This window comes from Urocitellus parryii, chromosome 3, assembly GCF_045843805.1.
Source record: "Urocitellus parryii isolate mUroPar1 chromosome 3, mUroPar1.hap1, whole genome shotgun sequence".
NCBI lineage: Eukaryota > Metazoa > Chordata > Mammalia > Rodentia > Sciuridae > Urocitellus > Urocitellus parryii.
Genome location: NC_135533.1, coordinates 173,091,104 through 173,113,500, shown reverse-complemented (window position 1 = coordinate 173,113,500; position 22,397 = coordinate 173,091,104). Strand labels below are relative to the sequence as shown.

Genomic DNA, 22,397 nt, shown 5'->3' with positions numbered 1-22,397 from the left:
AATCCTAATTCATGCAAAGTACTTGGTTTCACATATGTTGGGGATGTGAGGGTGGAAGAATAGAGAGGGAGAGGGAAAACAGAAATCTTGAAGGAAGAAACAGGGATTGTTTTGGTTGGAGATCAGTATCTTTCCTGTTTCCCTTCTCATCATCTCATCTTATAGTCTGTTGGTAACTGGTATCTCCGCCCTCAGGATGGTGAAGGTAATTAGGGTGTCACTGTGTTGGGCTAGCAGCTACTGGGGAGAGTGGGTAGTTAGAAACTGGATACTTGGCCAGCCGGAGTTGCAAATTGAGAGTTCCCCCCGACTGAAGATGGTGATGAAGGTGACCCAAGATGGTGGCGCCTGCTTTCAGTGATGGGGTGTTAGGTCGAGTGGGGGGAGCCAAGTGATGGTGTTGGATGATGAGTTCAGAGACGAGCTTTGTGGCTTGCAGTGTGTGGCTGTTGACTGACTTCAGAGCCTTTGTTAAGTTCTCAGATGCAGGCAGGCTAACTGCACAAAGGGGACTATCTCTGCTGCTGCAGAGTCCCAAGATAGCAGCCTCCAGGGGAGCCCCACATTGGTAGATGGGGGTCCACACGGGATTGGTGGCTGGAGTTCTTATTTGTAGGAAGCTGCTGGGTGTTCTGCAGGGAGCAGCATCTGTGACTTCTGGTTGGGTGTGTGACCGAAAGTTCTGCTCAGGTGCCGATGCCGATTGTCCTGCTTGGGTACCCAGTAGTCCTGTGTGGGTGAGTAGTTGGGAGACCTACTCTGATGCTGAGGCCTGGAGCCCTGGACAGCACGGTGGCTGTGATTCCTGTGTGAGAGTGAGAATAGCACTCCCAGAGAAGCAGTATTCTCACTATTTGAGTCCCAGGTCACAGGGTGACATAGAAAGCTGCCTTCCTTTGGCCCTCCATCTTGGATCCTCCTTTGAGTTGATTTTTTTATGTGGTGTGAGGTAAGGGTCCAATTTCATTCTTCATGTGGATGTTCAGTTTTCTCACTTTTTTTGGTAGTTGGGATTGAACCCCCAGGAGTGTTTTATTACTGAGGCACAGCTCCATCCCTTTGTATTTTTTATTTTGAGACAGGGTCTCACTAAGTTGCTTAGGGCCTCACTAAATTGCTGAGGCTGGTCTCCAACTTGCAATCCTGCTGCCTTGGCTTCTGGGTTGCAGGGGTTACAGATATGCACCACCATGCCCCACTCAATATTACTTATTGAAGAGACTGTTCTTTCTCCATTGTGTGCTCTTGGCAATTTTTCAAAAATTAGTTGACTATAAATACATGATTTTTTTCTCTTTCTGTTCCATTGACCTGTATATCTGTTTTATACTAGTATCATACTATGTTGATTATTATAGCTTTGTAGTATATTTTGAAACCAGGTAATGTGGATGCCTTCAACTTTTTTTTTTTTTGCTCAAGATTATTTTGGCTACTCAGAAGTTTTTGTGGTCCCATTTGTTTTTAGAATTCCGTCCTTTTTCTATCTCTGTGAAAAATGCTACTGGCATTTTCATAGGATTCCATTGGATCTGGAGAAGCTTTGGGAAGCATATTCATTTTAATAGTAATATTTTTCCAGTCTACGAACATAGGATATCTTTCCATTTATTTTCATCTTCTTCAATTTATTTCACCACTGTTTCATAGTTTTTTGTGTATAAATCTTTCACCTTCTTGTTTTAATTTATTCATTAGCATTTTATTATTTTTGTCTACATATAGAATCATATCATCTGAAAACAGTGATAATTTGACTTCTTCTTTTCCTATTTTTATCCCTTTTGTTTCCTTCTCTTGCCTAATTGTTTTGGGTAGAATTTCTAGGACTCTATAAAATAGTAGTGGTGAGAGTGGACATCTTTGTCTTTTCATAGATTTTAAAAGAAATGCTTTCAGGTTTTCCCCATTTACTATAAGGTTGGCTTTGGGTTTTTCATATATATGTTGTTGAATTCTGCTTGCTTGTATTTCATTGAAGGTTTTTGCATCTATGTTCATCAGGGATGTTGACCTGTAATTTTCTATCCTTGTCTGGTTTTAGTAATGCTGGCTTTGTAAAATGAGAGTGGAAGTGTTCTATCTTAATATGTTTGTGTTGCTATAACAAAATATCTGAGACATCATAGTTTGAATAGAATTTATTTCTCAAATTTTTGAAGGTTGGAAATCTGAGATCAAGTTACTGGTATTTGGTGAAGGCTGCTCTCTGCTTTCAAGATGGTGCTTTAAATGCTCATCCTTTGGAGAGAAGAGAGCACTGTATCTTCACATGGCAAAAAGTGGAAAGGCATAGAACCACACTTCCTCCATCAAACTCTTTTATAAGGTATTAATTCATTCATGAGGGAAAAACCCTTATGACCTAACATCTCCTGACACTAATGCACTGGGGACTAAGCTTCCAACATATGAATTTTATGTTCCCATGTCCTAAGACCATGTTCCCATGTCTTCCATTTTCTGGAAGGGTATGAGAAGGATTGACATTAGTTCTTTAAATGTTTGAGAGGTTTCATTGTGAAGCAAACAGTTTCTAGATTTTCAATCATTGTGATATTTTTTCAGTACTTGTTTCAACTGTTTACTTTTTATTTGTTCACTCTGAATTCTTAGTTCTTTATGTTTCATTATTGGTAAATTGTATGTTTCTAGGAATTTATCCATTTTTTTTAGATTCTCACATTTTTTGACATAAATATTCCTAGTAATCTCTTATTAACCTATAGATTTTGTTATGTCAGTTGTCACATCTCATCTTTCATACTTTTGTTTATTTGAGTCTTTTCACATATTTTATTAGTCCAGCTAAAGGTCTATCAATTTTGTTTATCTTTTCAAAAAGTCAACTGTCAATTTCATTGATATAGTTTTTATTTTTTTATTTTTAAAATTTTGTTTGTTTCTGCTCTGCTTGTTATTATTACCTTCTTTCTGCTAATGTATGGCTTAGTTTTTTTCTTTTTCTGTCTACTTGTAGTTTAAAGTCACATTGTTTATTATTATTTTAAAAAAAATATATTGGTGTTTATCACTTTAAAATTCCCTCTAAGAACTACCTTTTCTTCAGCCCATAAGTTTTCATGTTATGCTTCCATTTTGTCTCAATTTTTAAAAATTTTTTCATATCTTCCTTGATTTATTGATTATTTAGGAGTGTGTTATTTATTTCCACATATTTGTAAATTTCCCCAATTTCCTACTATTGTTATTTTCTAATTTTATATCACTGCTTACAAAAGACACTTGATACAGTTTCCACCTTAAAAATTTTGAGACTTGTTTTGTGGCTCTACATATGATCTATACAGAAAAATATTTTGTGTACACTTACAAAGCATGTATATTCTGTACCTTTGGAATGGAACATTTTTTAAATGTCTATGAAGTCCATTTGGTTTGTATTGTTATACAATTCCGTTATTTCATTGTTTTTCTGCCTGAATGACTTATCTGTTGTTGAAAATAGAATGATGAATTCCCTTAGTGTTATTTTATTTCAGTCAATTTCTCCCTTCAGTTTTGTTTGTATTATTTGCATAATATGTTTAGGTGTTCCAATGCTGAGAGAGAGGATCTCTCTTGATTTGTTGACCCCTTTATCATTATTCAGGGATTTTCTTTGTCTCTAATGTTAGCTTTTGACTTACTGTCTACTTTTACCTGATGTCAGTTTAGCCACCCCTCTTTTGTGTGGTTATCATTTTCATGGAATATTTTTTCCATACCTTCATTTTCAGCCTATGTATGTCATATGAAATAAATCTTTTATAGTCAGTACATAGTTGAATTTTGGTTTTTGGTCCATTCAGCCAATCTTGGGTTTGATTGGAGTATTTTATCCATTTACATTTAAAGTAATTACTTATAGGTAAGGACTTAATGCTGACATTTAATTAATTGTTTTCTAGAACCTATATTTCTTTTTATCCAGGTATCTTCCTTTGTTCCTTTGTAATGTGTGTGTGTGTGTGTGTGTGTGTGTGTATACCCTTTTAAAAGTGCAAGTGATCAAACACAGATCCTTTCACATGTTAGGCAAGCCCTCTACTACTGAACTATGCCTGCAGCCCAAATGATGTTTTAATTCTTTCATTTTTTGTCATATCAACTCTAGATGTTTCTTCTTGTGATCACCATGGGACTTGACTAAAAAGTGTTATAGGTATAACAGCCAATAACAACCTAACTTTGACTACACACAGAAACTCTATACTTTTACTTCTCTTCCTCCTATATTTTACATTAATGTCACAATTTATGTCTTTTATATATTGTGTGTTATTAACAATTTTTGTAGACATAGTTTTTAAAATTTTTTTCTTTTAATTTTTATATTAAAGTGAAAAACAATTTATGTACCACCATTAAAGAATGTAGTATTCTGAATTTGACTACATTTTTTTCTTTACAGTGAGTTTTACATTTTATATATTTTCATAATTTTAGTTAACATTCATTTCAATTTGTAGACCTCCCTTTAGCATCTCTCATTAAGGCAAATCTAGTGGTGATGATCTCTAATATCATTTTATTTCTTTATCATATTTGAAGGCTAGCTTTTCCGGATAACAGTATTCTTGGTTAGACTTTGTTTTCTTTCAGCACTTTTAATATAATTGTTTCATTTTTCTCTTGGCCTGCAAGGTTTCTGCTAACAAGTCCACTGATAGTATTAAGGAAATATTCTTATATATGATGAGTTGCTTTTCTCTTGCTACTCCCAACATTTTCCCTTTGTCTTTGAATTCTGAGGATTTGATTTTATTATGCTTCAGTGAAGATTTCTTTATATTTACTCTATTGGGAATTCTTTGGGATTCATGGATCCTAGAGGTTTACTTCCTCTCCAGATTTGGAAAGTTTCCTGTCATTTCTTTGAATAATCTTCTGCCTCTTTTTCTCTTTCTGCTTCTTCTGGGACTTTCCTTGATTGTGTCCTGAAAGTCTAAAAGGCATTTTTCTCCCAACTTTTTCCTTCATTTTTCTCTTGGTACTTCTGTGAGAATAATTTCTTTGATTTATCTTAGACTGTATTAAGTTTGCTGTTAAATCTCTCTGGGATTTTACAATTTAGTCATTGTGTTCTATAGCTCCTGAATGTGTTTATTTTATTTTTCATAATTTCTATCTAATTGTTGAACTTCCATTTTTTTTTCACATATATGATTCTCCTGGTTTCTTCTAGTTTTCTCTCTGTGTTTTCTTGCATCTTGCTGAGGTTTTTCAAGATTATTATTTTGAATTCTTTGCCAGGGAATTTGTAGATTCTGTGTCTACAGGAATGGGCCTGGAGCTTAACTCCCCAGGGTCCAGCCTGGTGCCAGGGGTGGGTCTGTTGCTGGGGTCTATGTCCCTTTTACCACACAAGGGGTATCTTTCTCCCCATACTTCACTACCTGATTTTCTGGAAAAACTGCAAGTTTTTTTTTTTAATTTTTATTGTTAAAATGGCTGCATCAGAAATGCCATGTTAAAATGTCACACATCACATTAGAATTATTTCCTCAGTTTTGGAAACATTTCTCTTACAGAATCTTCTTAAGGTATCTAAAAGAACAGCATAGGTATAGAAAGCAAAAATCTGGGATGACCTCTGGTGCCTCTGGTGCCTTTGTTTAGGTTACATTTTATGCAAAACAGAATTTGTAGATATAACTAAGGTGATTACTCATTTGACCTTGAGCTAATCAAAAGGGAGTTTATCTGGGTAGGCCTAGCCTAAACCCGGGATCACTGTAAATCTAGGTCTAGAGGTCAGAGACCTGGAAGTCAGAGGAAGTCATAAAAGGAGGGAGATTTCACATCCAAGAAGTGCTTTGTTGCTGATTTTAAAGATACAGAGGGCTATTTGATAAGGACCTGAGAGCAGCCTCTAGAAGCTGAGAGCAATCTCTGGCTAGAGACAGCTCCTGAGTAGAGACAAACCTGAGTTTTAAAGTGGACTCCAAATTCTAGATTAGAACTCAGCCCCTCTGATTCTTTGATAATACCTTTGTGAAACCCTAAGCAGGAAAACCAAGTATGCCATATTCAGACTTCTGATGTACAGACTGTGAGATAATAAGTCCATGCTATTTTAAGCTTCTGTGATTGTGTTGGTTTGCTAGGCAACAATAGAAAATAAATGCAGTGGATTGATTTTAATCTTTGTCTTTAAATCTGTGGTTTAGTGGACCCTCTACTAGCAACAACTGACTTGAATTCTTTGCCAGGGAATTTGTAGATCCTGTGTCTACAGGAGTAGACCTGGAGCCTGGAGCTTAACTCCTCAAGGTCCAGCCTGGTACCAGGAGTGGGTCTGTTGCTGGGGTCTATGTCCCCTTCACCCACACAAGGGTGGGTTTTTTCACTCAGTGGCCTTCTGCAAACAGTATTTCTGAAGGCCTGTAAGATTAGGAGACCTATGAATTCATGTTTCCTCAGCATTTTTTCCTTTTTTAAATTTCTAAGCTGTCTTGGAGCAACATGTGATCCTACTATATATATATGTTCAGTCTGTGCCTCTGTCCACATACAATACATGATTTTGACATACCAAAACTTGCTGTGTGCTGCTCATGGTGACAAGCCGACAAGTATTTCTTGAATCTTTGGGTGATGAATAAACACTCCTGATTCTGAAGTTATCACAGATTGGTAACAAAGAGTTGAATGGACCAAACTGGGGAAGTGACTGACTCAAACCTTAGCCTTATTGGCTTATCCAAACTTGAGAGAAAGAGAAAGAGGGCGAGAAAGAAAATTTGAGAACTTGTACAATAATTTTGTAAAAGATACAAAATTTTTCGTTCTTCCATCTCCTAAAATTTAAATTTTAAGAATTTAGTTACACAAAACTGAAGGATCACTATTTCCTAAAAAGTGGGGAGGAGAGGGTGGTGCTCCAAACACTTAATCACCTTCTTCTAGACTAACTCTTAAAGGCTTCACCAGCTCTGGACACCGCCATGCAGAGGACCAAGTTTCCAACACAATAATAACCTCTGGGAATGAACTATACCCAAACCATAGCACTCGGACAGTTTGGTTTTGATTAGGGAAGTAGGGATTTGTGTTAATTTGTGTTTCTTTCAGGGGGCGGGGTGAGGTACTAGAGATTGAACCCGGGGTGCTTTATCACTGAGGCAAATCCTTAGCCCTTTTTATTTTTTATTTTGAAACAGGATCTCACTAAGTTGCTTAGGGCCTAGTTAAGTTGCTAGGGCTGGCTTTCACCTTGTGATCCTCCTGCCTCAGCCTCCCAAGTTACTGAGATTACAGGCATCCAGTGTGTTGTTTTATCATTTTTATTTACTCATCTATTTAATATTTATTTTTACGTACAAGTATAAACTAAAAATAAATTATAGTCATACCTGCCAAATAACCCTGGTTGGCATTTAAAAACCCATAAGGTTAGAAAAATCAAGCAGAAAACTACAGAAATATGAAAAAATGAAACCCAGAATCTCCCCCTACCTCCTACCTCTTAGACCCTTCCCTCAAAGGTTAAAATTTCTTGAGATCCCCCCTACATAGGTGTCTATTTACAGATTTATATATTTTTATTTATGCAATTAACTCTGTACTGTTCTACACCTTTAGATTTTCTCTTAAGAATCATTCTTGATCTTTGTGTAGCATTTCTTGAAGACTCTTAGTCTTGCCTGTCGTATCATTGGCTATTTTACTGGCATTTTAGATTTGAGATAAATAGATAAATGCCCCCCCCCCCACATCCCACATTTCTCTCAGACCCCACTGCAATGCCAGTGGGATCCCAGCATCTGTAGTCTTTCTGGTTATATGGAAGGCCCACAGCAGTACCATAAGCTCCTAGTCTCCTTTGGCCTTTATTTTCAGTACCCACAGTCCCTTTAAATCAGTGCCTGCCACTACTCCAGGGTTAATGAACAGAGGGTAAATCTCCCTTCCCCTGCTCAGGGCACTGTTTCTCAGAATGGGAATGGCAGGCCTGGTCGATTTGCTCACAAGCCCCATGTCTTTGCACACATATGCATACGAAAATGTATCCACGGGTGTGGGTATCCTCAAGGTAATAATGTACACTCTTTCTACAAGTCAGTCCCTCTCAGCTGGTGACTTTTTCCATGTAACTACTATCATTCAAACACATGAATATTCACATACTCACACATATATTTGCTTACTGTGTTGTGTAAAAAGCACATGAACACTTGTCTGGAAAGGAGGAAGAAGCCTTTGCCTGAAGATGCTACTGCTTTTTGAGTTCTTATGTTTTCGGTGGAAGGGCAGTGAATTCTCAGAGTGGTGACTGGATGGGAGGGAACACTTTGTGTTTCCATGAAGGACAGAGTTATTTATATGAGCTGGGTTTCCAAGATGTCTGTCTCAAGACAGAAGGAGGGCTGGGGTTGTAGCTCAATGGTAGAGCACTTGCCTAGCATGTGTGAGGCAATGGATTCAAACCTCAGCACTGCATTAAAAAGTAAATAAAATAAAGGTATTCTGTCCATCTAAAATGAAAAATAAATTTTAAAATAAGAAGGAAAAGGAAGGAAGGAAAAGTGGAAGGGAGGAAGTGAAGGATGTTGGAAGAGGGGAAGTAAAGAATACCATCCCCTCTTTGTTAGCCTACGTCCATTGTAACTATTGAAAAATTTAATCAAGCCCATTATCTGTAGATCAATGGTCAGCAAAGTAATTATCTTGCTTTTAGAGTTATTTTGATGCTCAGACCTGTGGATACTCATTATCAATGCTACTAACTGCATTATTTGTGTTGCCATTCTGGATTCATGCTTAAAGAATCAAGTAATCAAAAAAAAAAAAAAAACAACCTTACTCGAGTCATACATTGTGAAACATGCATTTGGAATGATTCCCTGAGAAAGCTGGGTGCAGAATACAAATATTTTGAATGGACTTATCTTAGAGTTGTACTGCTTTTTTTCCTTGTCATTTTAAAACCCTTAATACGAATAAATTGTTTGTATAGTGAGGCTTTTTTAAAAATCCTTAGATAAGAAATACATGGTTTGAAAGCAGAGAATAAAAACATGAATGATAATGGACGAAATGCCCAGGAGAAGGTCTTTGCTGCTGCTGCTGGGCAGGCGTTATAATCGGCTATTCGGTGTGTTTATTTCAGGCTGCAGATACTAGATAAAAGTGGCTGGTTGGTTGCCAGCATATGACTTAGTTGCCAAATGGAGTGTTTAGCACTTGTTACATATGACTTATATCACAAGTTCTTCCCATTAACAGTCTGCTGGTGATAACCTACTTGGCTTTTCATGTGGTTACTTTGAAACAGCCACTTGACAACATTTGGTATATCACAAAGTTTAATACTGAATAAAGAAGTTAGTCAATGACTACATGGGCTCAGCCATATACTGATATGGTACTTGGTGCAGAATTGGCACCCAGTCAATGTCTGTTCAATGAATGAAATAATCCTGTGTAAACATTTTTCTAGTTTACTGAACCAAAGTTAGGTCTATGGACTGAAAATATAAATGTCCAGAAAAGGGACAGAAATATAGTGCTTACATAACCTGTAGGCTTGCATTTATATGGGAAGAAGACTTTCTGCTCATCTGTATTGTCATTGAATACAAAGTTGAATTAAATGAAATAACTGAAGTTCTCCTCGGAATGTCCTTGAGTCTGAGTCAAAATGTAACTTTGTGATATTAAAAATGTCCATAATCTCAGGTCTATTTTTAAAAAATAGATTCACTTCAGGAATGTTGGCCCTTGATATGTAATAAAATATAGATTAAATATGATGATCTTTATTTTTAGATTGAAAACTTGCAAGAACAACTTAGGGATAAAGACAAGCAACTGACCAATCTGAAAGACAGAGTGAAGTCCTTGCAGACGGATTCCAGTAACACAGATACTGCGCTGGCGACACTCGAGGAAGCTCTGTCAGAGAAGGTGAGTTTGGACTCAAAAATGGGGGCATCAGGATTGAGAGAAGCAGGGTTCGGAGATGAGCCAAGTGTATTAAAATTTACCTGCTTTTCCCCATTTGCTAATAATATCTTTGGTTTCGTCTGGGCCTCACACTGCCTTACCAGACCTCTTCAGTAGGCTTTGTGCTCAAGACTCACCTGCAGCCAGGGAAATCTTTTTGAAATGCAAATCTGATCACATCACCCTTGTCCCCTGAAAATCCTTCACTAGCTTGTCATTGCTGTTAGAATGATAAAGACTAGACTCCTTATGCTGGCACAGTGCACCCCTCCATCTGAGCTGACTCTTTTCTGACCAACACCTCTCCTGGCTGTTCCCTTCCTTCTTCCTTTCTCCCTCCCTTCCTCCCTCTGACCTTTCTTCCTTCATTTCCAGTCTCATCCCCATCCCCTATCTCTCTTCCCTGGTTTTCTGTGCTCTAGCTCTGCTGGCCTTCTAGATTTTGAAGTGTATCATGTTCCCTTCTCCCTTAGGCTCTTGGGACTTATTCTCACCCAACCTAGAATGTGGTTTAGTGTCTGCAGATGTAGTTCTTCACTGGAGAGGTCAGCTTCTTGAGAAGTTGTGTTGTACAGTAGTCAAGAGTTTGGAATCAGACTGTCTGGGTTCAAATCCTCATTCTCACACTTAGTCCTTTGGAAAAATTAATTAACTTCTCATTTCCTCAGGGAAAATATTATTTTATTAATTAATTTCTTAGGGATACCTCCTGCGGACCTCTATTATGTTCTCCTGAATACCATGAGCTTCTCAGAGCTCTTGTCACAATCTCAGTTGTTCATGCATCTGTTTTTGTTTTTCGTGTTTTTAAAAAAATTTTTGTAGTTATAGATGGACAGCATGCCTTTATTTTATTTGTTTATTTTTATGTGGTGCTGAGGATTGAACCCAGTGCCTCACATGTGCTAGGCAAGTGAGGTGCCACTGAGCTACAGCTCTGGCCCTCATGCATCTGTTTTTATTTGATTAATCCATCTCTCTGCTGGAGTCCAAACCTAGGCAATATTGTGTGTGTGTGTGTGTGTGTGTGTGTGTGTGTGTGTGTGTGTCTGAGAGAGAGAGAGAGAGAGAGAGAGACAGAGAAAGTGCCATCCCCATGGCCTTGCACAGTATTTTTATGGAGCTGCTCTGTGGATATTGGCTATTGTGGTCACCGGGATGTCACAGAGATGAGAATGGGCAAAATCTTGACTCTTACAGACTTTAGATTCTACTGGGGTTGAGGGGAAAATAAACGATAAACAAGTAACAGATATATGTAGGATTTCAGAAGGTCATAATGTCTATCAACAAAAATAAAGTGGGAATGGGTACAGGGACTGTTGTGGTGTAGTGGCCAGCTGGGGCCAGGAAGGTGACATTTAAAAGGAAAGGGATGAAGGAAGTGACTGGTGAGTCACAAGCCCTTCTGAGGCAGGTGTACTAGGTGAAGGGAGGAGCAAGTACAAGGGGTGGGGAGAAGCTCATCTCCCAGGATCTCATGAGAAAAGATTTTGAAAATTGCCTTTTACTCTTTGGAGCTGGGAGGCCACTTTGAGGCGTTCCTCTGAATACATTTATAAGGATTATTTTGAATAAATAAAAATAAAGAAATGAAAGAATAAAATGAATGAATTAATGAAGAATGAAACAACAAATAAATGAAATCCATTAAGTAAATAGGTTATTCTGGGGGCTGGGGATGTGGCTCAAGCTTGCCTGGCATGCGTGCGGCCCGGGTTTGATCCTCAGCACCACATACAAAGATGTTGTGTCCGCCAATAACTGAAAAATAAATATTAAAAAAAATTCTCTCCTCTCTCTCTTTCTCTAAAAATAATAGGTTATTCTGATGTTTATTGACTTTTAAAATGATTTTTAGCCCATTTTAGTTTGGCCGAATTAGTTCATTTATTCTCTGAGCACCAATTATAGTTGAATTTCTGTTCTATATCTTCACCCCCAACACTCCCAATGTGTCCAAGAGCCAGTGGCCAAAAATAGTTCAGGTAAAGTTCTTTAGGAATTCTGAGACACAGCTTTATTTTGGGGCACTCAGACATGCAAAGTGTTGGGGAAGTCTTTAGGCCAATGTTTATTCACACTATTTTCAAATTCAGCTTGAAACAAAAGAGATCTCTTTTTTTCTTTGTTAATATTCTTTTCTTTTGTTCTTTTTAGGTATAAATGACAGTAGAGTGTATTTCAGCATATTACATATACGTGGAGTATAACTTATTGTAAATTCAGATCCCATTCTTGTGGTTGTACATGATGTGGAGTTTCAGTGGTCATGTATTCATATGTGAACATAGGAAAATTATGTCTGATTCATACTACTATCTTTCCTAATCTTGTCCTTCCATCCCTTCCCTTCATTTCCCTTTGTCTAATCCACTGAACTTCTATTCTTCTCTCTTCCCTTTGTTGTGGGTTGGCATCTACATGTCAGAGTGAACATTCAACCTTTGGTTTTTTGGGATAGGCTCATTTCATTTAGAATGATAGTTTCTAGATCCATCCATTTATTGGCAAATGTCATAAAGTCATTCTTCTTTATGGCTAAGTAATATTCCATTATGTATATAAACCATATTTTCTTTATCCGTTCATCTGTTGATGGGCATCTGGGTTGTTTCCATAGCTTTGCTATTATGAATTAAGCTGCTATAAACATTGATGTGGCTGTGTAGTTGTAGAAATCTTAACTTTTAAAATGTGCAAGTAGATCCATTTGTGTTTTTTTCCCCTTGATGCTCTCATCATTTTCGATTCTGTAATACTTTGCAGTACTTGCCCACAGGCTTTCTTTTGGGTGTCTTACCACGGTTATAACATTGCCTACTATGTTCCCTATTATGAGAGGATATAAACTCTGGGGTAATGAGGTCAGATAGAAGGAAACCTAGGAGCCAGTGTCACATTTGCCACTAAGTAACTAGTAGACCCTGGCAAGTAATTCTTCTTTACAGAACCTCAAACTTCCCATTTGTTGAATGGGAAAATTGGATTAAGTGGCCCCCTGCTTTCCTGAGCCAATGTATCTTAAAGAGGATTTCTCTGCAGCTGAATTAACAGAAGGTAGTTATTGTGAAAACCTAAATTGTTAGGCCCGATCAATATCTACCAAATCTAACCTTGAGTGGTGCCTGGAAATCTGTATTTTAGCAAACTCCTGGTCTATGGGATGTGCACTGTAGTGTGAGAATCACTGCTAGGCCAAGAAAGAGCTATAACACTGTGGCTAGATATTCTTCATGGTTCTATTAAAAATTATAACTTTAGGATTAAAAAATAATAATTACAATATTTTATTTGAAGACATAAAAATATTGAATATGATAACTTTTCAGGAAAAAATATTCTTTCAATATTCAAGAATTTATTTCCAGAGATCTTTGAACTAATTTTGCTTGTAAAATTGGAATGTGGCAGGTGGGGGGAGATGTTGCTTCAAAAACTATTAAGATTATGTATGCATGTTGGGGTGATATGATGTCAGCTCATTCTTAAATCTTGGTTTCTTTCTTAAAATTCATAGAAGTAAACATATACTATATAATTTTTCATGTTGTGGATTCTTGGCGTGATTTTATCTCCCCCCGCCTCCTGCACAGAACCTATTAAGGTTTGATTTATTCTAGTTTAAGTCCTAAAGAAATTCCCAAATCTGAAACTAGTCTTTTTATTTAAATATTTCCTTGAGGCTGAGGGGTGTTCTGGAAGGAAATCTGAGTGAGGTCTGTGGGAGGCTGCCTGCACCAGACTGTCCTTACTGCTTGCTAGTATATTGGAGCCTCTTGGAATTTCATCTTCAAACTGCACCCTTGAATTACTTAAACTCCTAAATATCATACTCTTCTGGAACTTGCTTGACAGTTTGCTAATCTGCAATCTCAGGCCAATGGCATCTGAATTGGATGAGAAGTTGAAAATGTGGATGACTAAAAGGATCAGGCAGGGAGCAAAAATGGGAGAAATGGGATGCAGAGAGACTATTGGTGACTATGGCAAGCTAGAGCATCCCTGACCTGTTTCAAAACATTTGAATTTAGATTTAAAAAATATTATGATGATCAAGTTAACCAAATTATTTTGTGGGCCAGCTTTGATCTATGAGCTGTTTAGTTCCAAATATTATTTGCATCCGATGTTTAGTTTTTCATACAAAAATGAATGATAACAGTGCATACAGAGCAATTAATTGGGGGAAATTTCCAAAAGATTCCCAAATCAGAATGCTACTATATTTGAAAAGCACAGATAAAACCATTGAATATGCACTGACAAGTTTCTCTATAATAGGGCAAACAATAAAAGTTCAATTATTCCAGTGATTATCAAACCTTGTTTGTATCTAAATAATCTTATCACCTAAGGAGTTTCTTAATTATAGTTTCCTTATTCCCATTTCCTAGAGGTTTTGATTCAGTTACTCTGCCTTGAAGCCTAGGAACCTGTGATTTTTAAGCATACCCAGAAATTCTGATACAAGTGGTTGAAATACCACAACTTCTAGCAAAACGCTAAATTCAAGCTTTTCCATCTTAAAGTTGGGAAATAGGTTCAGTGAAGTGAAATGATTTGCCCAGAAAGAAATATTCTAGACATGTGACCATCATGCCCTGTTCCTGGGTGTGGGAAATTATCATTAATTAATTGTGACACATGCTGATTTCTCAACCCAGTACTCCCCAAGCAACTTTCAAACTAAGTTAGCTCTTGGTTGAGACTGTTTCCCCTCTTGGCACACCCATCTAAGGCTTCCCAGCTCAAAAGTGGTGGTGTGCTTATAAGAACTTCACAATGTACATTTAAATTATTTTCTTCTCACGAATTCCACTTTTATCCCCACTTAATTTACTAGATCCTCTGTAACAAGGCATGGGGTTAAAAAATAAAATGGTGAGTAAAACCTTATGGATTCATAAGTACACGTAATTATTTGCTGCCTTTTGGCTGGTAGACAGAATCCATCAGAAACTCTTCACCATTTCCCTTGGATTATGGCATCCTGGGATTGTGTTCCTTGTTTTACTCTCCAGGAATTTGTTCAGTTGTTGAGTTAAGGCTGAGTGTGACTCAGGCTGGGAATGTACTGCAGTGGCAGAGCTCTTGTCTAGCATGCAAAGGCCTACTTCAGCCTCCAGCCCCACAAAAAGAAGACTGAATATGACTGAATTCTGTGATTGACACACAGAAGCTCCGGAGACAGAACTCACCATATTTATAAGGCTGGTCTCGCCAAGCTTTGCTGTAACCACCTAGAAGATAAGCAGTTGAGAAAGCCAGAGAGCAGAGCTAGAGGCCCCTGCAATGCAGTTCCCACTCAATGATAAAGCACAAATAGATTAGACCTGTGCTGTGCCAGATGAGTGCTCAAGGAACACTTGCCAGTGCAAATAAGGCTAAAGCAAGAACACATTGGAATTTCTGCAAGTCAGTTGTTAATCAACTAGATCCTGGCATATTAGGGCCTTTTAACACATGTTTTTGACATCTGGCCCCACGTGGCTGACAGTTAAATTAGTTTTGTGATTGACAGAGAAATATTTTGTACTATTGAATCATCAATAACAGTGCTGGCTGATTTTTTAAACTTTGACACTTTCTTGGTATTAACACAAATACATAATTTTATGAACCTTTCTTTGAAGCCAAGATGATCCTACTTTGTGTCTCTTTCTTTCCACCTGCCTCTTTAGGTGTGTTTTTTATACCATACAGTTTGGCCCTGTAAAGGTCATAGATTGCCCTCTGGAAGGCTGGGTGGGGAGGGTGGGCATGCAGTGAAACTATGCAAAGGGTGCCAAGTGGGAATAAATGCCATGTGATCTGGCTGGAAGGATTCCTGGAAGATTTCCAAACAATGAAGTGACATGGTCAGTTTGGACCTTTAGAAATGTCACTCCAGCAGCTATGTGGTGGAAGTGATGAGAGAGGGCCTGGTGGCCAGGTAACTGGTTGTAGTAGAAGCAAAAGGTAGAAAGGGCTCCGTTAAGAATTTCTTGGGAAATATACTGTGCACTATGGTCATTTCCTTCTGTTGTAGATCCCATAATCATCCTCTCTGCATTATCCAGGCAGAGTAATTTGGGACTGTAATTGGAATCATGAAGCAATAAATACAGGCAAACCAGTCTCATTTTTATTTCTATTTCCACCCCTATTTTTATAATAATATATTTCAGTTACATTTTTTAAATAATTGTGAAACAGTAATGGTACTTTTTTTCTCCTTCAAAAGCATTAAATGTATAAATTATCATTGGGATAGCACAACTGCTTCCTCAGGGGATCATAAATCACATGCTGTGTTCAAACTAACCTCCTTCTGCACTAAACCTTGTTTTACAGTTACCTTGTGTATCTGGCCTCACCTTGTGCTATATACTTATAAGAATATAAAAGATAATATCAGGATCTTTAGGGTGTTTTTTACACGAATATTTTTTTAACATGGCCATCCAAAAGGAAATTTAGAGAAGTGTTGAATACTTTGAAACTTATTTTAGAAATTTCACTCAATCTTTATCCAGGTGGAATGTTTCTGATCCCCCTTCCCAAAGAGTCTTTCTTTGGTATCAGTCAGATTCCACATTTTTAGAAAATATCTACCAGAGTAGTATTTTCATTTCAGTATGAAATGGAAAATCAGACAGACCTTCATGCTCCTTGAATGTTTCTGGGCATGTATTTGTGGTTATGTGGTCTCATAAGCCTGGTTAAGTATCAGAGATCTTCTGTTAGCAAGTCACCCTGGGGTGAGTCTAGTTCCTCTGGGCTCTGGGTTTCCTTACCGCCATCCCATCTCCAGTAGTACTGACTCTGCCTCCAAAGTTGTGATGAGAACTGAAGAGAAGAGCACATCACAATATGCAGTATCTCCCAGTCAAGGAATACTCTGAATTGTTCAAACTTAACCAGTGTTTTGAAATCTCTACTGATCACCAAGGAGTTATTGAAATTATTGAAAAATAAAACACAGAAGTAACATTTCTAGGTGCATTGGAAAAATCACATACATATTGAGCTTATTCTTTATTTTGTCTTGAGTTCTCATTTTAATTAGTCTATCCCTAAGTCCTGGAGGTCTAAATTCAGTCCCCTATCTAGTCAGAGAAGAGTCTTTAGAAACCAGAGAATGTTCATTGATGCCAAACTGGGAGGCCAATCAAAGAGGCCCAAACCAAGAGGTTGGTTCTGCCTCTTCCCTTTGCCTGTAGAAGGTTTTGGTAAGTTTCAAATCTTGATGCTAGAATATGTCTCTTTTAGAACTGCGTTAGGCTTTATCCAGATACCACCATGAACCAAGTATAGCATCAGAGTTTGAATGTTAAGACCCCATACAACCCTATAATGCTAATTTGTAATCACAAGTCAAAAGCAATATTAATGGTGTTTTGCAGATGCCAGCATGCACAACCTCTTTCCACAAACCCAATTTTGTGTTTCTTGTGTGTGTTGATTCCTGTATTTTTAAGATAACAACCCTTTACTTTCCTTAGTGATTTGCTTTGGCACACACTAAATGGATTTTCACCTCTTCTTTTTTCATGACGCTTTCACAGGAGAGAATAATTGAGCGTTTGAAAGAACAGCGGGAGAGAGATGATCGGGAAAGACTAGAAGAGATAGAATCTTTCCGCAAAGAGAACAAGGACCTGAAAGAAAAGGTCAATGCTTTACAAGCTGAACTCACAGAAAAAGAGGTGAGCCTGGAGAACCATGAACCACATTGATGTCCTCATAAACCTGTATTCATTGAAGCTGTAAGAAACTTGGTGGAAGGGCTGTGGGAAGGCTTAGGGAACATTGTAACCTTTCTCTTGTTAAAGCTGTATGAATGGGAAGGAAACTATTTCTTGTAACTTCCTTCATCAGCAATGCCCTCTGGATAGCTTCTCTGTTCTGCTATTTGCAGTGTAGCTCCTTGAGACTTTTCCTTGTCTTATACCAGCTTTGTGTGGTTTAGCATATTCTGCAAGTTTTTCAAAGTTCCTTGATCCTTTTGATTGAGCATGGATGAGGATGACAAGGATAACTCCACTCTATTGAGGGTCTGCTATATGCTAATGCTTGTGTTGGATGCCTTGTATTCATTTGTGCTTCTCAAATGGACAACCCAATATCGTAGTTTAGGAGTTGTAGCACCATGATGGACACAAAGATGGTTACTCTTCTGGAATCTTATTTTTATATTTTAGTAAACAATTTCAAACAGTATTTTCATGCTGTAGCAAATATGAGTATAGAAGGTCAATGCCACCTGTGTTTTACTTTAAAGAAATTTCTTGCTTGGGGATTCTGGAGAGGATGCTTTGGGTTCTTCCCCCATACTCCAGCAGATACCTATAACCCCTTCAGTTTTCTTGAGGATGCTTTAGTGGAGATGAATGAGAAGTAGTATACATATTATTTTGTCTAACCTCCACAACTCTGAGATTTGTGTCTACAATTGACCCATACATACCTGTTTTTGCCTGTAAGAAGTGTGCATCTGCTGTCCAACTGCTTGGGCTCTTTCACCCTGCTAGACTGATCCCATTGCACAGTTGTATATTTTCCTCCTTCACAGGAGTATCTCACCCTTGGGTGTTGGTAATGTTATACAAACTAAAGTCCTGTATGAATTGGGAATGCAAGTAAAGAAGAAAAAGATTTGATGAGTTAGAGGAGTTTTGAGGAAACCCAGAAGCAAAATCCCTAAAATTTATGCCTGCAGTGTTTTGGAGAAGAGATTATTTCTTTGACATGAAAATTAAGAATTTAAGTCTTCTGCCTTCTATTTTACTGCTAATCCAGCTTGGGGTTCTATAGTTACTATAGTTTGTGTGGAAGGAGGAAGGCACAGAAGCTTTGTCCTCATGTGTCACATTCCTCACTGATTAGAAGTGTTATTTTTTATACATCTACAAAATACCTTGTACAACAACTTCCAGATTAATATCTGAGGAGCACAGCCTCGCTAAGTTGACTAAAATGGCCATCAAAACTCATGTTTTAAAACTTATAAAGAAGAATAGCATAGATTTGCAGTTAGCAAGGATCTTATAATTTAGATGGGGTGATTGTATGTCTTTACTATGACAAAATAACTAGATTATAAGGTCCTTTGTTGTTTCGGTGGAAGTGATATGATAAGTATATGAAATCAGAGTTGTAGACCTGTGTTGAGACTGTTGTCTTCCTTTAATAGCTGGGTGACCTTCAACAAGATGCATAGCTAATGTGAGCCCTAGTTTCCTGACTTGAAACATGAGAATGGCTAACTGACCCTCACAGAGTGGTTAAGAGTGTGTTGCTGGGTGATGATGCCCTTTATCCTCAAGGTCATTCCAGTGCACATGAAGCAGCCTAGCATAAATTGTTATTATTTTCAGAAAGATTCTGTGTGCTTAGTAACTCCAAGGTGCTGCAGAAAGATAAGAAAGTAATTCACACTGTCTGATTTGGGATGAAATTGGTTTTTTTAGTCCCATAGTTAAATGTTGCTACCCATTTCATATTTGAATAGTGAACATTGCCCTTGTATGTAGTAAAGTTATGTTCATAGATACATGCAAATATTTATATCTTTAGTTTTTGAAATTTAGATTGAACAATGAAGTTCTTGGTTTCTGGACATGGTTGATGGCTGGAAGTATATAGGTAACCCCATGTCTGAATTGGGGAGATTCATTCTATCTGTTAAATCTGAATTACAAAGGACTGTAACATGAAGTCTACTTTACTCTAAAATTCAAAATATTTTATTTTTGATTCTCCAGAAGATTTTTGAAAAACAGTGATCTGTTTAAGTAATGAAATTTGATAAAAATTTAATAGGGACCGGTATGGTGGCACATGCCTCTAATCCCAGCGATTTAGGAGGCTGAGACTGTGAGATTGCTAGTTGAAAGCCAGCATCAGCAACCTAGCAAGGCCCTAAGCAACTTAACAAGACCCTGTCTCAAAATAAAAATAAATAAATAAATTAAAAGGGCTGGAGATGTGGCTCAGTGGTTAAGTACCCCTGGGTTCAATTCCTGGTACCCCCCTAATTTTTAAAAATGGGATTTTAAAAAGTTTTAGATTTACCCTTCAGGGGAAGCATTAAAGTCAGAATCTTCTTTCGTTCTGGTCTTAGAGTCTTCATGGTCTGATAGCAGTAAATGTAAATGAGGTTCAGGGTGTCTGTTTTGCCATGATAGGTTAAGACATTACTTCTATCATTAGCATGACTTTGAGATGTGAAAAGTGCATTCACCACACCGTTTGGTCACATTTGATTCTACTGCAATTAGATCCTGCTTGATTCTGTAAGCTGGCCAACTTTAATTTCCTGGCCAGAGCTGACTATTGTTACCTTGGTAAGACTATATTTACCCTTTCTGTCTAATGCATGCTTTATTGTTAAGTATAGAATCAGTATATTTCAAATTGAAGACATAGCTAGGAGAAATTGTGGTGTTTCACTTACCAGCATTCTTTTTCTTTCAGTCTAGTTTAATTGACCTCAAAGAACATGCATCTTCATTAGCTTCTGCAGGACTGAAAAGGGACTCCAAATTAAAATCTCTAGAAATAGCCATCGAACAAAAGAAAGAGGAATGTAGCAAACTGGAAGCCCAGTTAAAAAAGGTAAGTGAGGTCTAAGAAAAAAAAGCATGCTCATTTTCAAAAGAATTTATAGAATGGGAAAGGAAAAGGCATTTTTCAAAAGAAAGAAATTCCTTATCTTTGCTGTCTACTGATAAAAGTATTACTCTTTATTCCTAAGAAGTCTACATTAAATCTGTCTGTGAACCTAAAAAATTATCTTAAGTTTCCTGCCTAAAGAAAACTTGAAAAATAGATGAAATTAGTAGAAGAAATGAAAAATATAAAAACCAGCCATTATTCTCTGGGCAAATCTCAACTATCATAAAAAATAAATGGAAATGTTTTCAACAAACCAAGGAATCCAGGGGCCCCATTATACTTCGATGAACTAGTACTACTTTTAGAAGTAGGTTAATTTTTGTATGAGAACTTTGCGAATTTTCCCTAACAACACCAAATTCTAGAAATTCACCACTATAGTCAAGTCCCAGCATATCTGTAGAATGACTGTTTATCCTTGACCCCAGATGACCTTACTGTCTAAGAAAGCTTGTTGTGTATAGAAGGCTGTGGAAAGGAAAGCAGGGGCTTTCCATTGTGGCATTCACATGCTTTCTCTGACCTGGACATTCTTGTGGAGTGCATTTCCAGTCATGCATGGTTCCTTTGACTTTTTCCCTGTGTTGTTTGGTACGTCTGCACTCATCGTTCACATACAAACTCATAATGTTATGAGTTTAAGCATTTCGTTTCCCTTTGACAACTTATAAATTTATTCAAAACAGAAGAATTTAAACATTAACATATAAAGCATATAATAAAAGTTGGACGGTGTAATTCATAGCACACTAGAATCTACAGATATGAAGACAAATGACATGGATGGACAGGGATGTGATGGAATCACATACTGATGGAAGAATCATTCCAAATATTTTAAAAATTAATATCCTATTTCTTATGGTGCTGTATAACTGAAATGTGACTAAAGTTATGCTCACTTTACAGAACATTTTAGGAAATTGTCATTAGAAATTTCACACTGAGTCTACTTACTAATACAGAAAGAGATAAATATACAAATTGAATCTCTTTATAACGAAATGGCAAGAAAAATCTCTGTATTACAAAATATGTTTCATACTGCACTCACCATTTACCTGATTTCGAGCAATATTAAGCAGGAATCCTGAACAGTAAATAAGAGAATTAAATTACCCATTTAAGGGCATTTAAGTGCAATTTGATTTGGCTATTTATGCATTGGGAGTATCATATACATTATTGACACATTATAAAAGTGCCCTTCAGTGTGGCATACATGCATATGCATATTAGGATATATATCTATGAAACATCATTTTTACTTAATAAAACAATTTTGTGACCATAAGGTAGGTGCCAAGATAACTTTATGAGACAGAAATTCACCAGATTCTTGGTATGGTCTTCATGATCTTACCTCACTTGTAGTGTGTGAGTGTGGAATGAAATAGGACCTCAAATATATATGATCCTGAAAGACACCCTCCATCAACTCTGATGAGCTGTTATGGAGGTCAGGCCACCCTGTTTATGATTTCTGTAGACCTCATGCACTGCACCCTCCTTTTTAGTGTAAGTCATCTCTGGAATTTGAAATTCCCTGGCAATTAAAAAGAAGGTTCACATATTGATGCTTATAGTTTTCATGTACATGACTTAGTTTAATAAATCAACATCTATGCAATTTAGTATAGTTTCTTCAGCATAGCTGTGGTTTGCCCGAGAGATCACTCATAGTGTTTTCCTTGTACTCTCAGGTAGACAAATTTACTGGAATTCACAGACCAAATCCTGTAAATATTATATCATTATTCCTAACAGATTTTAACATTTTGTAA

General features: G+C 37.3%; 1 protein-coding gene across 1 annotated transcript in view; it reads left to right on the top strand.

Moving 5' to 3' along the window:
* The window catches only part of Erc2 (ELKS/RAB6-interacting/CAST family member 2), an 808,331-nt gene that overhangs the window by 383,891 nt on the left and 402,043 nt on the right, over positions 1-22,397 (top strand). Inside the window, exons 8-10 of the mRNA XM_077796473.1 lie at positions 9,775-9,912; positions 17,502-17,642; positions 20,413-20,553. Coding sequence (XP_077652599.1) covers positions 9,775-9,912; positions 17,502-17,642; positions 20,413-20,553 — 420 coding nt within the window. The remainder of the gene's footprint in view (positions 1-9,774; positions 9,913-17,501; positions 17,643-20,412; positions 20,554-22,397) is intronic.